At 31.5% G+C, this 20,395-nt stretch overlaps 1 protein-coding gene across 5 annotated transcripts in view; it reads left to right on the top strand.

Annotated features, from left to right (window-relative positions):
* Window positions 1-5,413: 5,413 nt before the first annotated feature.
* The window catches only part of flw (protein phosphatase 1 catalytic subunit flapwing), a 246,223-nt gene continuing 231,241 nt past the window's right edge, over window positions 5,414-20,395 (top strand). For 2 of the 5 annotated variants that reach the window (XM_075302869.1, XM_075302864.1), the window contains exons 1-2: window positions 5,414-5,501; window positions 6,294-6,736. In XM_075302869.1, coding sequence (XP_075158984.1) covers window positions 6,685-6,736 — 52 coding nt within the window. In that variant the 5' untranslated portion in view covers window positions 5,414-5,501; window positions 6,294-6,684. Of the gene's footprint in view, window positions 5,828-6,132; window positions 6,213-6,293; window positions 6,737-20,395 lie in introns of those variants that run through there. The other 3 variants (XM_075302865.1, XM_075302868.1, XM_075302866.1) reach the window with 3 other exon arrangements.

Genomic DNA, 20,395 nt, shown 5'->3' with positions numbered 1-20,395 from the left:
GTTGTTAGCACCTATATTACCTGTTTATTTTCATAATTCATTATGATTGTAAATATATAAATAAATAAATAAAATTTTGAGCACAATATTGTTTGGGAGAATTTTTTTTTAAGCATATAATATTTTTGGGTGCAAAATGCTTCCAAACATATTATATGTTCACATAATAACATATAGTTTTTTGGAAGACAACATTATTGAATTTGGATGCAAAAATACGAAATGTTTGGAACTTAGACTACCCAAACATATATTGTTCAGACCAATATGCTTTCAAACATATTATATATTGGTAGAGATCAAACATATAAATGTTTGGGCAATACCCAAAAATATATATGCTTGAAGCAAAATATGTTTGGGAGTATATGTTACAGAAGCGATTTTTTGTGAGCGTGTAGATATGCAGTTAATATGAACGTGTAAAATTATCCGGTTCCCATACAAAAATAAAAAGTTTATTTTCTTACATTTTGAATAAAACCAAATTTTTAAATTTTTGAAAAATACGAAAAATCGTTTTTTTTCAATTTTTAAAAAAGTTGACTTTTCCTTATTTTCAAAAAGTTGAGAAGACGACTTTACTAAATTTTCGAAAGTTTAAAAACGTCGACTACCTACTACTATAAATTTTATAAAAAGTCGAAAACTCGACTTCTAACGGCCATTGTCATGAAGCTCCGTTAGACTTTAACTCCCAGTTAACAGAAAATAAAATGGAAATATCTTCTATCCGGTTTACTTTAACTAAAAATTTTTTAGCAGTTAAGCTCCTAACTGGCATATAGAATATATAGGCAAGATGATAGATATGTCCATAGTACGGTTTAAAAGTTCGTTAGCTAACCTAGCACTAACGGAGCTTCATGAAAATGGGGGTAAATTTTCTAAGAGACAACAACTATATACTACCGTAAGTTCGGCCAGGCCGAATCTTATGTACCCTCCACCATGGATTGCATAGAAACTTGCACTAAAGACTGTCATCCACAATAGAATTACTTGGGTTGCGGTATCACTTGCCGATGGCCAGGTATCTTAAAACTTCTTAACACCGCGTTCTCAATTGTAAGTTAGTCCATACGGGGTATATATTAAACAAAAAAGGCCGATTAAATACACACACAAAAAAAAAAATTTTTCTGATTCAATCACCAAATTAATTGATCCAATTAATTTTTTAATTGAAATGTCTTCAATCACGAAAATGATAGTATCAATCACAGTTTTAATTGGGCATAGAAAAAATTCTTGATTAAAAAATTAATTGATTTTTTCAGCAAATTTCAATTAATTTTTTAATTGATTCAATTAAAAATTTAATTGATGTTGATTGCAAAACTCAATTAATTTATTAATTAAAAAAGGTAACTATTTTTAATTACTTTCTGAATTGGCTTAGAGTTTTTATTTGGATTAACAAATGATTGTTTGAAATACAATTTTAATTAGTCTTCCGAATTAGATTAAAAAGTTAATTGTATCAATTAATTTTTTAATTACAAATTTTAAAATTTCCAATCATTGACTTAATTAACTTAATGTTTCTATCATGATTAAAAAGTTAATTGTATCAATTAATTTATTAATTGAAAAAATTTTCAACTTCAATTAACTTTTTAATTGGAAATATTTTGGTGATATTTTTTTCTGTGCATACATAAATACATAAATAATTCAGTTTGACAACATTTTCTATAGAAATAAAATTTTGACAACATTTTCTATAGCAATAAAAGTTGACAAAATTTTCTATAGAAATAAAATTTTGACAAAATTTTCTATAGAAATAAAATTATGACAAAATTTTCTATAGAAATAAAATTTTGACAAAATTTTCTTTAGTAATAAAATTTTGACAAAATTTTCTATAGAAATAAAATTTTGACACATTTTTCTATAGAAATAAAATTTTGACACATTTTTCTATAGAAATAAAATTTTGACAAAATTTTCTATAGAAATAAAATTTTGACAAAATTTTCTATAGTAATAAAATTTTGACAAAATTTTCTATAGCAATAAAAGTTGACAACATTTTTTATAGAAATAAAATTTTGACAAAATTTTCTTTAGAAATAAAATCTTGACAAAATTATCTATAGAAGTAATATTTTGACAAAATTTTCTATAGTAATAAAATTTTTACAAAATTTTCTATAGTAATAAAATTTTGACAAATATTTCTATAGCAATAAAAGTTGACAACATTTTTTATAGAAATAAAATTTTGACAAAATTTTCTATAGAAATAAAATCTTGACAAAATTTTCTATAGAAGTAATATTTTGACAAAATTTTCTATAGTAATAAAATTTTGACAAAATTTTCTATAGTAATAAAATTTTGACACAATTTTCTATAGTAATAAAATTTTGACAAAATTTTCTATAGCAATAAAATGGTGACAAAATTTTCTATAGTAATAAAATTTTGACAAAATTTTCTATAGTAATAAAATTTTGACAAAATTTTCTATAGTAATAAAATTTTGACAAAATTTTCTATAGAAATAAAATCCTGAAAAAATTTTCTATAGAAATAAAATTTTGACAAAATTTTCTATAGAAATAAAATTTTGACAAAATTTTCTATAGTAATAAAATTTCGACAAAATTTTCTATAGAAATAAAATGTTGGTAGATTATTTTTGGGGATCGGCTATATATAACTATAGACCGATATGGGCCAATTTTGGCATGGTTGTTAGCGGCCATATACTAGCGCAATGTACCAAATTTTACAACGTACCAAATTTCAACCGGGTCGAATGAATTTTCATCCTCCAATAGCTCTGGAGGTCAAATCTGGGGATCGGTTTATATGGGGGCTACATATAATTATGGACCGATATGGACAAATTCCTGCATGGTTGTCAGATACTATATACTAACACCACGTACCAAATTTCAACCGAATCGGATGAATTTTGCTCATCCATGAGGCTCCGGAGGTCAAATCTGGGGATCGGTTTATATGAGAGCTATATATAATTATGGACCGATGTGTGGGGATCGGCTATATATAACTATAGACCGATATGGACCAATTTTGGCATGGTTGTTAGCGGACATATACTAGCGCAATGTACCAAATTTCAATCGGGTCGGATGAATTTTGCTCCTCCAATGGCTCCGGATGTCAAATCTGGGGATCGGTTTAAATGGGGGTTATGTATAATTAAGACCGGTATGGACCAATTCTGGCATGGTTGTTGGAGACCATATATAAACACCACGTACCAAATTTCAACCGGATCGGATGAAATTTGCTTCTCTTAGAGGCTACGCAAGCCAAATCTGGGGATTGGTTTATATGGGGGCTATATATAATTATGGACCGATTTGGACCAATTTGTGCATGGTTGTTAGAGACCATATACTAATACCATGTACCAAATTTCAGCCGGATCGGATGAAAAAGAAAGGTAGCATTTTCAATTTTTTTTTTAAAGTCTAGAACTTATCCGTAATTTTGAAAAAGTAACAAATATCATCGCTCTCAGCGAGAGGCAAGATATCCTTCGAAGGACTAATCGGCTTTTAATGTTGCGATTTTTTTGCGAAAAAGTCGAATTTTCTTTATTTTCCAAAAAATCGAAAAATCAACTATTATAAAAGTCAAAACTTCAAAAAGTTGACTTTTCCTAATTTTCGAAAAGTCAAAAGTCGACGTTACGAAAATTATTGAAAAAAATATTGAAAAACGTGTAGGTCAATATTTCAAATTTTCTTAAAGTCATAAACTTCTTTTTAAATATTGAAAAAGCCAAAAGTCGAAAAGTCGACTTTTGCAAATTTTAAGAAACATCGACTTTTCTAAATGTCAATTTTCCCATATTTTCAAAAAGTCAAAAACTCGAAAAGTCGACTTTTTGAGAAGCCAAAAGATCGACATTTCAAAATTTTATAAAGGTCAACTTTTCCAATTTTGGAAAACTCGACTTTTCGTAATATTGAAAAAGTCGAAAGGTTTACTTTTTCAAATATTGTAATAAACGTCGAAACGCGTTTCTAAATTTTAAAAAAGTCAAAATGTCGAAAATCCAACATTTGCCATTTTTCAAAATTTTGATTAAGTCGAATTTTAAAAATTTTCTAAAAGTCAAGAACTTTTCCGAAATTTTGAAAAAGTCGAAAAGTAAAAAAAAGTATTTTCTTAATTTTCGTCGAAAACTAGAAAAGCGGCTTTAGTAAATTTTAAAAATTAATAAGTCAACTTTTCAAAATTTTGAAAAAGTCTAAAAGTCGACTCTACTAAATTTTATGAAAAGCGACTTTTCCAAATTTTCAAAAAGTCGAAAACTTTTTTTTTTGTATTTTGAAGAGGTCAAATAGTCAGCTTCTACTAATATTCAAAACTTCGAAACCCCGAAAAGTCGATTTTTGCAAATTTAGAAACTCGAAGTGTTGAAAAGTCCACTTTTTCTAATATTCAAAAAATCGAAAACTCGACTTTATCAAAAAGTCCAAAAGTCTACTTTTCGATATGTTGAAAAAGTCGAAACGTCAAAAGCTCGGCTTTTCAAATGTTCTAAAGGGCGAAAACTCGACTTATTTCTCAACGATTCCGAGTACCTATTTTCCATTAGAGATACTGTAGAATATTTAAAGTATTTAGTTTTATTTTTTATACCCTGCGCCACACTGTGGAACAGGGTATTATAAGTTATTTTTGTTTGGATTTTATACAAAACGCGATGACTTTAATGGCAGACATAGGCCACGAAAGATATAGACGTCTCACGTTCATTCACAGCGTTGTAGTTTCTTTGCACTCTGCAGATGGCACTTTTCCGTCTGCAAATGACTGATTTTAAATTGATCTTTAGTTTTGTTTTCCTTCCTATGTTCTTATGATAAAACATAAAATTTTGTAAAAGAATATAAAAGGTTGTACATCTATACCTTTGTTTAATGCAAATTGACTGGTTTGTACGGCATTTCTCGTTCTCCACAAAGAAATTGAGTCACTTGACTTTTCAAGTGAGTGCTAAGTGCATGGAAAGTAAATAAAATAATTGTGAATGCATATGAGTAATTTTATTTATGACACTCTCTGTGTTCAACATGTGCATTATTATTGTTGTTGTAACAGTTTGTTATGTGGTTTCATCCATTTTATGTTATGTGCTTGGGTACTTCAATCCCATGGCGGCGGGTTCTTTGGACAGGATTGACCCGTTGGGTCCAGCTCATCGGTCAGCGGCAGTGTTGTTCATCATTGTGAATGGCGTTTAACCTCTGTTTAATTGTAGGAATTCCACCCCCACATAATATCCCATAAAACGTACAATAATACCAAAATTTGCAACGCTGTTAACATCATTGTGGGTTCAACTGCGTTATTATTTATTTACTCGCCTACGACTTTTTCTACACCAGGTTACTATTAAACGCCGTCATTTCACATTTCATTCACAATTGATACGGCGATGTGAACGGTGATACGGACACATGAAATTTTAATGTTCTTCGGAAGATATCAAGATAAAAAATATTGTAATTCATTATATTAAGTAAAGAAGAAATTTCGCAAACGTGCTAGTGATTGCGAAAGTGCTTATTAATTAAAACGGGGAGCAATAAGTGTTGATGAAAAGATATAATCAATGGAAAAGTGCTCCAAAGATATGCTCAGTACCACTACATATATAACTAACATCTGAGTTGGGCGAAAATAGTGCCAATAAGAAATATAACCAATTTTAAAGTGAAAAATATCTTCAATTGTGAACAAAAATTTTGTTTAAAATACATGTGGATTTCGGTTTCCACACCCTTTTGCTTGTGTTTTTTTTTTGCAGGAATATAAACTAGAGATTTTCGTGGGTTATTTTTGTATATCTTCTAGTGTGTTTTGTTGTTTTCTGGCTCGTCTCTTACGCCGATAGAAACTAATTGAAATTTGGGTGTATTTTTTTAATGAACGGCCTGAGGAGAAAAGAAGTGAATCACAACACACACAAAAAAAATCAAGAATTTGTTCTATCGTTTGATTCTTTTATTGCTCAGCCGTGTGTTTATATTAACGCTTTTCGTAATCATAACGTGTGGCAAATAGCGGCTGTGATTTTTTAGTATTTGAGATAGATTCTTATGGTGTTTTATGATTCTACTTTTTCCCCCTCAGATATCAACCGAAAAGAAACAAGACCAATAAGATTCTGTTTCTACTCAACATCTATGACGTAGACGGCACCTCTTTTATGTGTGTGTGTGTATATGTTTGTGTGAATTGTTCGTATAGTTTCTTGTGTCATCTTTTTAAATCTATCATATCTTTAATTCTAGATTTGTGTACTAAATAAAACAAATTTCCAATTTTAACACTTACATTTGAAAGTAATTTTGAAAACAAATAAAATCATATTGAAGTGCAAGTTGATTTACCTTTGAATGTTTGTGTTTGCGTGTGCTTTAACAAGTACCAATTGTGAGTGAAGTAATTTGGCTAAAAAAGAAAAACAAAACAAAAAGCAACAACATCAAGAAGTTCCTTCAGGCACTCTCAAAAAGTAAAGAGTGTGAGAGAGGGCGCGTAATCAAGTTTGTGTCATATAAAACCGAAACGTCACAAGACGTAAGCCAACAACAACAATACAATAATAGCAACACAACAACAAAAAGTGACATCAACCAAATAACATAACAGCATAACGGCGGTATACCACAACCATTCACAATGGCGGATTTTGATCTAAATGTAGACAATTTAATACAGCGGCTATTAGAAAGTGAGTAAAAAGAAGTTGTATCTCCTTTTCAGTTTGGCAATATTCATCATGTTAGTTATCGATAATATCACAAGTACTATGCAAATCATTAACATGATCAAATGAAATATATTCATACAGCAGCTTGCAATTGTTAATATAATGCTATGCAATGTGTTTTTTTTATTACATCAATGTTTTTTCTAATTATAATTTCTTGTTAGCAATTATTTTATTCGTAATATCAAGATTTAAGAACTGTGTGAATTCCACAGGTTTTCAAAGTGGAGCGTTTGAATTTTAATTGAGTTCAAACATTTCCCAAGCATTTGCGTTTGCAAGGACAATTTAATTGATATTCCTTCATCTTTGTAAATATAATTATCGATGTAGCAATATAAAAATATTTATGAAATTTAATAAATTTATATTATATGTACATATATCCTCCGGCATTGAATGGAGGCTGAACTTTGGTTTCTGTAATATTGTTTGTAAGGCATATGGTAAAAATCATTTTGAACAGTGCGGTTGCCCGGATAAGAATTGGATGTAAGTTCAAGTTTAACCGCTAAAGTCAAATATAAATTTGAAAAATCGGAATAAGACTGTGTTTTTTGACAAATTCTATTATAACTTGAAGAAGAATGATCCCAATCCACAAATCAAAAAGTTCATTTTATTTAATAGGAATTATTTAAAAAATATGTAACAGTGAAAAAATTGACATTTTAGCGTCATAATGTGAACTTAATAGCGGCCTTACATCTAAACCACTATGGCTGATATTTTATATGCTTTTTTTTTTTTTTTTTTTTTTTTTTTTTTTTATTAATATTATTTGTTATTCTATTAAAAACTTTACAATTATGTTAAGGCCTCAGCGCCTTAAGGCATTTTTGAGGCAAGTTGGCAAATATGTGACAAAGATAAATGTTTTTAATATATTATAATTTTAAAAATATAAGTACGAAATTAAAAAATCAAAAAGAAAGAGAAAAAAATAATAAAAAGAAATTACAAAAATTAATCCATACCATAAACCATAAATTTTGAATGTAATTTAAGCTAGAAGTATCTCAACATTTTCAAGCAAATATTTCTTTAGTTTGGTCTTAAACAGCGATATATTAGATGCATGCTTCACATCATGGGGTAATGCATTAAATAGGGAAGTACCAATGAACTCAATTCTCTGTTTGGTAATTTCCAATCTACACCTCACTACCCTTAAAGATGTTCTGTTTCTAGTGTTAAAAGCAGATTGATTCCTGGAAAATTTTAACGTAGAATAGCCGATATTTTTCTCAGTCTTATAAATATATAGCAACAACTGATATCTATACAAACCATGTACAGGCAAAATATTTTTAGAAATTTCCGCGTATAGTGGTATCGTTGAAAACCTCATGGGCAAGTTAAAGACGGCCTTGAGGGCTTTATTCTGAATGCGTTGTAAGGAACGTAGAGCTGAGGTATTCTTCCATCCAAAAATGACTGCCAAATAACCAAGATGACTCTGCACCAATGACTGATATAGCATCATCTTAGTTTTGGAGTCCAAAAGGTACCTCATCTTAAAAAGAATTCCTAACGCTGGAGCTACTTTGTTCTTCAGACTACATATATGAGAGTCCCAAGATAAATTATGCTGAAGTAATATACCTAAATATTTCACTTCCTTGACTTCGTTAACTACAACACCATTGATGGATATTGAAAACTCACTAACAGCTTGGTTCGAAGTCGGTCTAAAACGCACCAATTTCGTCTTCGACGAACTTAATACTAACTTATTTAACCTCGTATATTCAAGGATCAAGGCCATATCCCTTTCCATAGCGTTTTTTAATGTCACGTCGTTTCTATAAGGGTAAAGCAGACATATATCATCTGCAAACATATACATCCGGCCATCTAACCCCAGATTGGATAAATCATTTATATAGATAAGGAAAAGTAGTGGACCTAAGCAACTTCCCTGCGGAATTCCATGCCTTACGACTGATACATTACTTTCCTCTCCAGATACTACCACATACTGCCTCCGATTTGTCAAAAAACTTCTAAACAATTGTAATTCATCACCTCGAATACCATAATATGACAACTTCCGAAGAAGTACGTGATGATCTACAATATCGAAGGCTTTTGTCAAATCTAAAAATAGGGCACCTACACCTCTATAACCATGATCTATATTACAGTATATATAATTCAACACATTTAGCACTGCTTCATCTGTCCCGCAACCTCTCCTAAAACCAAACTGATATTTATAAATGATATCGTTTTCCTCAAGATATTTCATTATCCTGGCTTGAATCAATTTCTCGACAACAAGATCCACTACTGGCAACACAGATATAGGTCGAAATTGATGAAGTTGCGTAGAATTTGGCACTTTTGGAATCGGTGTAACTTTGCTTATTTTTAAACAATCCGGGTAGCTGCTGCTATCTACAATATTGTTAAAGATTGACACTAAGGATGGGGCCAACAACCCCCGGCATTCAACCAAAATGTCTGCCGAAATTCCATCATATCCTGCAGAAGTGTTCCGCTTCAAATTCCTCACAACTTCATCAATTTCCTGAACCTCGACACGATCTAGCACAAATCTGCTCACAGTGCGGCACATCGTCCTGAGATTATTACAATCATCACCAGGAATAGTTTCTATTGCCCCTCTCAGATCCTCTACAGAATTTAAGAAGAAATCGTTTAAAAGATTAGCTTTCGCCCTGTTGTTATTCACTGACTGGCCATCATGGACAAAGTCAGGTATAGTACTCTTGTTCCTCCTACCTAGAACTTTATTAACGAATCGCCATGTTTTCGTTACATCCCCACCAACTCTTGACAAATTATCATAAAAGTAATTCTCTCTACAAATTCGCATCGCTTTATTTATAATCCTGCTCACTAGCTTCAGTTGCTTTGCATTCTCATCCGTTCTATATTTCCTTCTCCTAGCCAGCAAACTCTCTTTAAATAATATTAAATTTTGAAGATTCAAATTTACCCAGGGCATCAATTCAAATTTCAATAACTTTTTATGCTTAATTTCATATGTCGCACTGTTCACAGAAGTAGTCAATATGTCAAGGAAACTCTGCGTGTAGTTAGTCCCATCGCACAAGTTCAAATTTTCCATATTACTCTCTAAACACCGTTTGACCTTGGATATATCACACACAAATTTGGATTTCTCAACAAATCGCCGTGGCTCGTGAACTGTTTTAATCCTACAAAACAACATATTGTGATCCGAAAAACTACACTCGATAGATCCTACAGTGATCAAATCATATGCATTGCTAAAAATGTGATCTATAGAGGTAGATGAACTTGGACGAGTTATTAGGTTATGGCAACTGTGGCAATCATAATTCAAAAGTGTTCTTCGAAGCTCACTAAAGTCCTCAGTTTTATACTGATCAATATTAGAATCACCAACAAGAAAAATCATGCAATTGCCACTATTGTGCAACAATTCCTCAAGACTGGAAATAAAACTTGATTCTAGACATTTCTGGGAACGGTAGTATGAAATAATTTTCAAAGGCCTTGATCCTATCCAAATATTCCTAAAAGAGACTCCCACTACATCCAAAAAGTTAGAACTCATACAAAATTCAACTGAAAATTTAAATTTATCATTGATGTATAAAGAGGTTCCCCCAAAACCGTCATGACGACAACAGTGAACCGCCGTATAACCGGGTATGTTGTAAATTTCCAAAAGTTCCTCACGAAACCAAGTTTCCTGTACAGAAATGATGTCGGGAATAGTCGAAAACGAAGCAATCATTGATTTGAACACATTAAATTTAACAATAGCTGAGATACTTCTAACATTAATCGATAAGATACTTAAACATTTGTAATTAACTCGACTTGCATTTTGATTGTACTCTGAGATATTATGAAAATATTGATTTGTATTCATTAAATTAATATTATTAATACATTAAAAGAATATATAACTACATAAAAAGTCATTCAACTAGTTAAGTGAGACATAGTTATGCACATCATCATCATCAACATTAGAATCATCATCATCATCAAGAACTTCTACTACTCTTTTATTTTTGGTTTTATTGCGCTCCCATGGCTTAGAGGTAGTGGCACTCAACAAAATATGATCAACATCTTCCGACGAATGAATAACTTGCATTTTGGATATATCGCTCCGTTTGTAGAAAACTTTCCCATTCTTTACAAAAACATGTTGGAATCCAACTTTTTTAATTGATTTAGCGTAATTTAGCAACTCCAAAGTCTCCTTGCTCAGATATTCATTAATAAATACATTTTTCATTTTCTCATCCGCTTTCAATTTTGGCTTTACACCCATAAAAGCATCTCTTGTTGACTTGTTAGAGAATTTTATTATAGCTTTCTTCTTATGAGTATCAGCTTTGTTGTTGGATACAAAAAAAGCTTCATCTATGTTGTCACGCTTAATATCAACATTGAAGCTTTTGGCAAAATTCACCACAGCTTCCACAGCAGTAACTCCATCATCAACAGCCAACCCACTGAGTACACAATCGTTTCTTACTCTAAAATCATTAAGAGTTTTTACAGTCTTGTTAAGGTTAGAGATCTCTTTCTTTAACAAGATATTCTCCTTTTCAATAATTGAAATCTTCTTCTTATTTTCTGATACTCCCTTCAGTATGTCATCATATTGTTTAGACATAAATCGCATGGTTTCTTGTATATCAGTCAATTGTTTTCTCATCTCTTTCAACTCGCTTTTTACTCCCTCTTCGCCACCTCCAACCGACTCGCAAAAATGACAAGTAAACGTGATGTCTGTATTTTTCAGCAAATGGGCAAATTGACGTTTGTTGAGCTTTGTACACTCAGAATGAAGAGCTTTACCACACTTGTCGCACTCTATAAATCCATCTTTGTTTTCATTTATCTCCAGCTTACATTGCCCACAAATCAATTTCATTGCTGTGAGACTTCTACGACATGCCATTGCCATATTTTAACAGATTTGAGATGACCTTTTCTTATACTTTCTCAGTGAATTTACAGTTCAAGTAAAATATTTAATAAAATTTATTAAATTTTGTTATTTTCTCACTGCGCTCGGAAAGTCACTAAAAACACGTTCGTTCACTCACAGGGTTGCCAACTTTTTTTCAGGGATTATAGCATAAATTTTGTAAAACATATGCTATAACTACGTTATTATGGGACTACTGTGGTGCAATGGTTAGCAATGCCGCCTTGCAAGGTCGACCTTGCAAACACCAAAAAGTTTTTCAGAGTTTGATTATCCCATCTCAGCAATGCTAGTGACATTTCTGAGTGTTTCAAAGTTTATTTAAGTGGTTTCACTGCAATGTGGAACGCCGTTCGGACTTGGCTATAAAAAGGAGGTCCCTTTTCATTGAGCTTAACATAGAATCGGGCAGCACTCAGTTATAAGAGAGAAGTTCACCACTGTGGTATCACAATGGACTGAATAGTCTAAGTGAACCTGAAATATCCGACGGCCACTATACCTAACCTAACCTATATCTAATATTAGCTTTACATTGTGCTGCAAAGTTCTCTTTTTCGAGATTTAAAGGCGCCTTTGTTCATGCGAAAAAGGCATTTTCGTTTAGAATTTTTACAGAGAATTGCCTTTTATTAATGTGCCATAGATACCAATTTATGAGATTACTTTCGTTGGTTAAAATGGTTCCTATATAGGATGATCTCCCCCAAATCGCTATTGTTTTGAAGAGGGTTATTCGTATATCCCCAATGCAGATTTATGTATTTATCCCCAATATCCCTTAAAAGGAATAGAGTGTGACCAATGCAGATTGGAGATAGAGATTGGTAAACAGGAGAAAAAAGGGGTAAAATTTTCAAAATGTGGAGTCGACATTTCGACTTTTTCAAAATTTGAAAACTGAACTTTTCGAGTCTTTGAGTTTTTGCAATTTTGGAAATGTCGTTTTTCCGCATTTCTGACTTTTTTCAAAATTAAGAAATGTTAACAAATTGAGGCTTTTTTAACCTTTTACATGTATTATGAATAAGGCGTGTGAAATAAAGTGCATGTTAATTTTTAAAAGTACGTATAAAATTTCGAAATATTGTTTTATTTTAGTTAAATACAATGTGTTCTAATCAACAAAAGTAATAATGATAAAAAAAAACTATTTTTTTATAGAAAAAATATTTATGTAAAATTTCATCTCACCAGTTAAAGGTTAAATTTGGAAAATCGAATTTCGAAATTTTCAAAATTTTGACAAAGAATAATGTGTGGAAAAACTCAATTTTTCGAAATTTTGGTTTTTTTCAAAATTTGAAAAATACATCTTTTTGAGTTTTTTACGCATAAAAATTTAGAAAAGTCGATTTTTTTCAAAATTTGAAAAAGTAAATTTTTTGAGTCTTTGACTCTTTTTAAATTTTGGAAATGTTAAAATTATTTTTGAAAATGAAAAATTAAATTAAAAAATTTCGATTTTTTACGTTTCCAAATTTTTCAAAATTTGGAAAAGAAAAAAAAAAATAAATTTAGACTTTTTAATAATTTGGAAAAGTCAGCTACTTCAAAGTTTGAAAAAGTCGAGTTTTCGACATTTTCATAATTTGGAGTCTTCGACGTTTTCAAAAAAAGTCTTCGGCGTTTTCACAATTAGGTGGAGTTAACTTTTCTAATTGTTGTTGGGTTTCGAATTTATCAAAACTTGGAAATGATGAATTTTCGACCTTAGGGCTTTTTCTAAAAATTGAAAAAGTCGACTTTTAAATTTTGGACTTTTTCAAATTTTGGAAATGTTAAAATTAATTTTGAAAATTAACAACTACATTAAAAAATTTCCATTATTTGCATTTCCAACTTTTTCAAAATTTAGAAAACAAATAAAATTTTTTCCTTTTTAAAAATTTGGAAAAGTCGACTTTTTTAAAGTTTGAAAAAGTCGAGTTTTCGACATTTGGAGTCTCCGACTTTTTTAAAATTTGGAAGAGTCTACTTTTCGAGATGCCGATTTGTCCAAATTTGCAAAAGACGAATTTTCGAATTCATCAAAACTTAGGAAAAGTCTTCGGCGTTTTCAAAATTTGGTAGAGTTAACTTTTCTAGTTGTCTGGTTTTAAAAATTTGCAAACAACTAATTTTCGAATTTTCGACTTTATCAACACTTGGAAAAGTCGAACTTTAGTCTTTTCGATCTTTTTATACCCTCCACCATAGGATGGGGGGGGTATATTAACTTTGTCATTCCGTTTGTAACACATCGAAATATTGGTCTAAGACCCCATAAAGTATATATATTCTGGGTCGTGGTGAAATTCTGAGTCGATCTGAGCATGTCCGTCCGTCCGTCCGTCTGTTGAAATCACGCTAACTTCCGAACGAAACAAACTATCGACTTGAAACTTGGTACAAGTAGTTGTTATTGATGTAGGTCGGATGGTATTGCAAATAGGCCATATCGGTCCACTTTTACGTATAGCCCCATATAAAAGGACCCCCAAATTTGGCTCGCGATTGATTTCAGAGAAGCAAATTTCATCGGATCCGGCTGAAATTTGGTACATAGTGTTAGTATATGGTCTCTAACAACCATGCAAAAATTGGTCCATATCGGTCCATAATTACGTATAGCCCCCATATAAACGGACCCCCAAATTTGGCTTGCGGTCGCTCTAAGAGAAGCAAATTTCATCCGATCCGGATGAAATTTGGTACATGGTGTTAGTAAATGGTCTCTAACAACCATGCAAAAATTGGTCCATATTGCTCCATAATTACATATAGCCCCCATATAAACCGATCCCCCGATTTGGCTTGCGGAGCCTCTAAGAGAACCAAATTTCATCCGATCCGGCTGAAATTTGGTACATGGTGTTAGTATATGGTCTCTAACTACCATGCAAAAATTGGTCCACATCGGTCCATAATTATATATAGCCCCCATATAAACCGATCCCCCGATTTGGCTTGCGGAGCCTCTAACAGAAACAAATTTCATCCGATCCGGCTGAAATTTGGTACATGGTATTGGTATATGTTCTCTATGACCATGCAAAAATTGGTCCACATCGGTCCATAATTATATATAGCCCCCATATAAATCCATATTTGTCCTCCGGAGCCTCTTGGAGGAGCAAAATTCATCCGATCCGGTTGAAATTTGGAACATGGTGTTAGAATGTGGTCTCTAACAAACACGCAAGAATTGGTCCATATCGGTCCATAATTACATTTAGCCCCCATATAAACCGTTCCCCAGATTTGATCTCCGGGGCCTCTTGGAGGAGCAAAATTCATCCGATCCGGTTGAAATTTTCAACGTGGTGTTAGTATAGGGCCGCTAATATACATGCCAAAATTGGTCCATATCGGTCTATAGTTATAAAGGGTGATTCTTTTGAGGTTAGGATTTTCATGCATTAGTATTTGACAGATCACGTGGGATTTCAGACATGGTGTCAAAGAGAAAGATGCTCAGTATGCTTTGACATTTCATCATGAATAGACTTACTAACGAGCAACGCTTGCAAATCATTGAATTTTATTACCAAAATCAGTGGCAGAAAATCCGCTTTTTTATCGACAAATTTTGTAAATAAGCAAAATTGCCGCATTTGGAGTGAAGAGCAACCAGAAGCCGTTCAAGAACTGCCCATGCATCCCGAAAAATGCACTGTTTGGTGTGGTTTGTACGCTGGTGGAATCATTGGACCGTATTTTTTCAAAGATGCTGTTGGACGCAACGTTACGGTGAATGGCGATCGCTATCGTTCGATGCTAACAAACTTTTTGTTGCCAAAAATGGAAGAACTGAACTTGGTTGACATGTGGTTTCAACAAGATGGCGCTACATGCCACACAGCTCGCGATTCTATGGCCATTTTGAGGGAAAACTTCGGAGAACAATTCATCTCAAGAAATGGACCGGTAAGTTGGCCACCACGATCATGCGATTTGACGCCTTTAGACTATTTTTTGTGCGGCTATGTCAAGTCTAAAGTCTACAGAAATAAGCCAGCAACTATTCCAGCTTTGGAAGACAACATTTCCGAAGAAATTCGGGCTATTCCGGCCGAAATGCTCGAAAAAGTTGTCCAAAATTGGACTTTCCGAATGGACCACCTAAGACGCAGCCGCGGTCAACATTTAAATGAAATTATCTTCAAAAAGTAAATGTCATGGACCAATCTAACGTTTCAAATAAAGAACCGATGAGATTTTGCAAATTTTATGCGTTTTTTAAAAAAAAAAGTTATCAAGCTCTTAACAAATCACCCTTTATATAGCCGATCCCCAATCACACAAAAATTGGTCCATATCGGTTCATATTCATGGTTGCCACTCGAGCCAAAAATAATCTACCAAAATTTTATTTTTATGGAAAACATTGTCAAAATGTTATTTCTATAGAAAATTTTGTAAAAATTTTATTTCTATAGAAAATTTTATCAAAATTTTATTTCTATAGAAAATTTTGTCAAAATTTTATTTCTATAGAAAATTTTGTCAAAATTTTATTTCTATAGAAAATATTGTCAAAATTTTATTTCTACAGAAAATTTTTTCCAAATTTTATTTCTATAGAAAATTTTTTCCAAATTTTATTTCTATAGAAAATTTTTTCCAAATTTTACTTCTATGGAAAATGTTGTCAAAATTTTATTTCTATAGAAACTTTAAACTTAATTATATACGTATTTAATCGGCCTTTTTTAGTTTAATATATACTACGTATGGACTACCTTGTAATTTAGAAGACGGTGTTAGGAAGTTTTAAGATAACTTGCCATCGGCAAGTGTTACCGCAACCCAAGTAATTCGATTGTGGATGACAGTCTGCAGTAGAAGTTTCTACGCAATCCATGGTGGAGGGTACATAAGCTTCGGCCTGGCCGAACTTACGGCCGTATATACTTGTTATGTTTTGGAAAAGTCAAATTTGTGAGTCCGTAGCTTTTTGAATTTTGTGAACGTCCACTTTTCGAGTTTTCGACACTTTCAAAATTGACAAAAGTCGACTATGCGAGTCTCCGGCTACTTTTAAGATTTAGACTTTTTAAAATTTTGGAAAAGTCTATTTTTCGAGTCATCAATTGTTTCAAAATTTGGAAAAAAGTCGGTTTTTTCGAGTTTTTGTCTTTTTGAAAATTTAAAAAAAAATGTCTTTTTATTTTCTTTTTGAAAATTTAGAAATGTCAACGAATTTAGACTTTTTTAAAATTTGGAAAAGTCCAAAAACCGAGTTTCGACTTTTTGAAAATTTAGAAAATATGAATTTTGAACTTTTCTTTTTTTTGAAAAATCAAATTTGGAAAAAAAGTCGGTTTTTTCGAGTTTTCGTCTTTTTGAAAATTTGAAAAAATTCTCTTTTTATTTTATTTTTCAAAATTTGGAAATGTCGACAAATGTAGACTTTTTAAAATTTGGAAAAGTCCACAAATCGAGCTTCGACTTTTTGAAAGTTTGGAAAATCTGTATTTTAGACTTTTCGTCTTTTTTGAAAAATCAAATTTGTAAAAAAGTCGGGTTTTTCAGTTTTCGTTTTTTTTTTGAAAATTTGAAAAAATTCTCGTTTTATTTTATTTTTCAAAATTTGAAAATGTCAACAAATTTAGACTTTTTTAAAAATTGGAAAAGTCGACTAATCGAGTTTCGACTTTTTGAAAATTTGGAAAATCTGAATTTTAGATTTTCGTCTTTTTTGAAAAATCAAAATTTCCAAATTTGGGACAAGAATGTTTGAGTAGCGATTAACCCGGATAATTTTCACGACTTCCTGGTTTAGACACAATTTGCATATGTCATAATCTTTAAGGCCTATGTTACCCAAATATATTATGCCAATTAGAGGCCTCAATTACTGTCTGACCATCACCATCAGAATTTCGCAATCTTTCGAAGAGAGCCAACGTCCTCGCCATAGTTCATAACATTTGACATGAACCATGGATATTATTCGTTCCTGGAGTACTCTCCTTAGCCAGCACATCTGCCTGCTCATTTCCCATTATTGTACTGTGCCGACAGTTGCCGAGATACGCACAGAGTTACAGTATGCTGTTCACTGGGAACCCTAAGCTCTCTCTCTCTCTCTCTCTCTCTGATAGCGGCTGACTACCTTAAAGGCTTTTATATATGCTTGACTGGCGATGAAGTAGCTGATATTGTTTCTGAATAACGGACTCATCAAAAGCGACTCAGCAGGTTTTGTGATTGCAGAAATTTCTGCGTGAAAGATACAACAAACAACTCTCATATTCGTAGTTCCATGCAATGAATGACGCTACGAGTCCCTTCGTCCGTTTTAGAACAATCTGTATATATATTTATAGTGCCGAAAGGTAACCTCCTTTCCTTCCATTCTTCCATACTTGGTTTCATATATAGTCTGTCTCCCTATAACAAAAAAAAATCATTGTTCCCACAAATTCGTTCACTTTTGACCGTCACTTGAAGTTTAAACATGTGTTATCAATTCATTTCCTTATTTTGCTCCCATATAAGCCAATATACTGATACGACGCCTTAAAGGCTTACAAAGTTTTTTTTTTTTTAACAGATTCAGTTGAAAATAGGTGAACAAAATAGGATCCAGTCCTTGCTTTGATATATCATCTATAAAGGCTAGAGTAAAATCAGTCCACCGATTTTACTTCTTAAGCATCTAGAGAAAATTTTTTTTCCAAATTACATTCATTTTGGAATATTAAAAAATTTTTTTATTCATGGTGAATATGTCTTAGCTTGGTAAGGAGTTCCTAAAATTCGACATGACTGAAATTCTTTTTATTTAATGCTGAAATCTGTATTTTAGCAAGAATATTCAATAATTTAAAATTACATTAGTTCTAACAAATGTCACCTTTAGCTCATGTTTAAAAATTGCGCATCTTTATTGGATCAAACCCATGAGTGGTGGGTATGCACATAGGATGCAGTTCCACTTGAATGCTTAAGTTCATTTTCATTTCGTTTTCATTCAATAAAAAATGCTAATTAAACTTTTTGAACTGTTGTCATCCAGACGATTCCATTACGACGATAATTTCGTTTTTGTTTAGTATTCTGCTCTCGTAAATTTTTTCGAATTGGCCACCCAACAGCTTTACCACAAATCAGCAAAAAACATTGCAAATGATTCACAATCTTGAAAAAGAAAACAAAAATATATATATAAAAATTTTTTAATTGAAGTGAAATAGTAAACATGCTGTGATAGTTACTCGAGACCATACTTAGATTAGTTCAATTTCACAATTAAACAAAATTAAAGGCAAAATAGTAAAGTATTTTCGTCTTAATTCAATTTGTTGCTTATCATTTGCTTAAGCTTCCATAGAGGGTTGCATGAGAGAGATATTAGAATATGCATCTCATTAGGGGTACAACTACGCCCACTATAATGCGATAGATGAATGCAAAAAATTGATGTTTTTTAGGACGATAGATTGGGGCAATTATTTTAGTCTTCTATAACGTATGCCTCGGCTTCGATTACCGGCCGGGGTGGCTCTAGCAAAAATGATTTACATAAGCAAATTACTCATAATATTCATTTCAATTTTAACAATAATATATTGAAATCTTATTTTAATTGTTTTTTGTTGTTGTTTTGTTTCTTTGTCTTCAAATGATTATTTTCAAAATGTTTGTTTTCCTTTCATCGTTTAAAGTAATTTCTAAAATGGGGTTCAGTAGGAGAAGGAGAAACGAAAAAAAAAAGTTTTCTAAAATCCCGCTATTTTAAGTCTACTCTATTTTTCATCTCCAGCCAACGCCATGCACCCACATAAAGATCTGCTATTTTAACAAATAGTAGAAAAAGTACAACAAAAAAAATTAAAAACATTTTCTATTTGATATACAGAGATTTTTTATGGTTTTAGATTTTCTGGCGAAACAACAACAAGAAAAACAATAAACAAACCAACCAACCAACCAACCCTACTAGAAAACGGGCTCATGGGGGCCAAATGAAAAAGGCAATGTTTATATGTGTAGCAACATTCATAGAGATATAGATATAAATATATGGGCCAGGCCAGGCGATGTATGACATAGTGGGTCAGGAATTTTGACCTTTCGTCGAATTTAAAAATTTTGACAAAATTGACAAAGTTTTCCATAGAAATAAAATTTTGACAACATTTTCTATACAAAATATAATTTTGACAAAATTTTTCTATACAAATATAATTTTTACAAAATTTTCTATACAAAATTTAATTTTGACAAAATTTTTCTATACAAATATAATTTTCACAAAATTTTCTATAGAAATAAAATTTTGCAAAAAATTTCTATAGAAAAAAAATTTTGTCAAATTTTTCTATAGAAATAAAATTTTGACAAAATTTTCTATAGAAAAAAAATTTTTGACAATTTTCTATAGAAATGAAATTTTGATAAAATGTTCCATTGGAAAAAGAATTGAAAACATTTTCCATAGAAATAAAATGTTGACAAAATTTTCTATAGAAATAAAATTTTCAGAAAATATTCTATAAAAATAAAATTTTCAGAAAATATTCTATAAAAATAAAATTTTCAGAAAATTTTCTATAGAAATAAAATTTTGACAAAATTTTCTATAGAAATACAATTTTGACAAAATTTTCTATAAAAGTAAAATTTTGCAAAATTTTTCGTTCTTTAGATTTTAAATTTTT

The sequence above is a fragment of the Haematobia irritans genome, chromosome 3 (genome assembly GCF_050003625.1).
Source record: "Haematobia irritans isolate KBUSLIRL chromosome 3, ASM5000362v1, whole genome shotgun sequence".
NCBI lineage: Eukaryota > Metazoa > Arthropoda > Insecta > Diptera > Muscidae > Haematobia > Haematobia irritans.
Note: the sequence above shows the minus strand (reverse complement) of the source record. Positions and strands in the feature narration are given on the sequence as shown.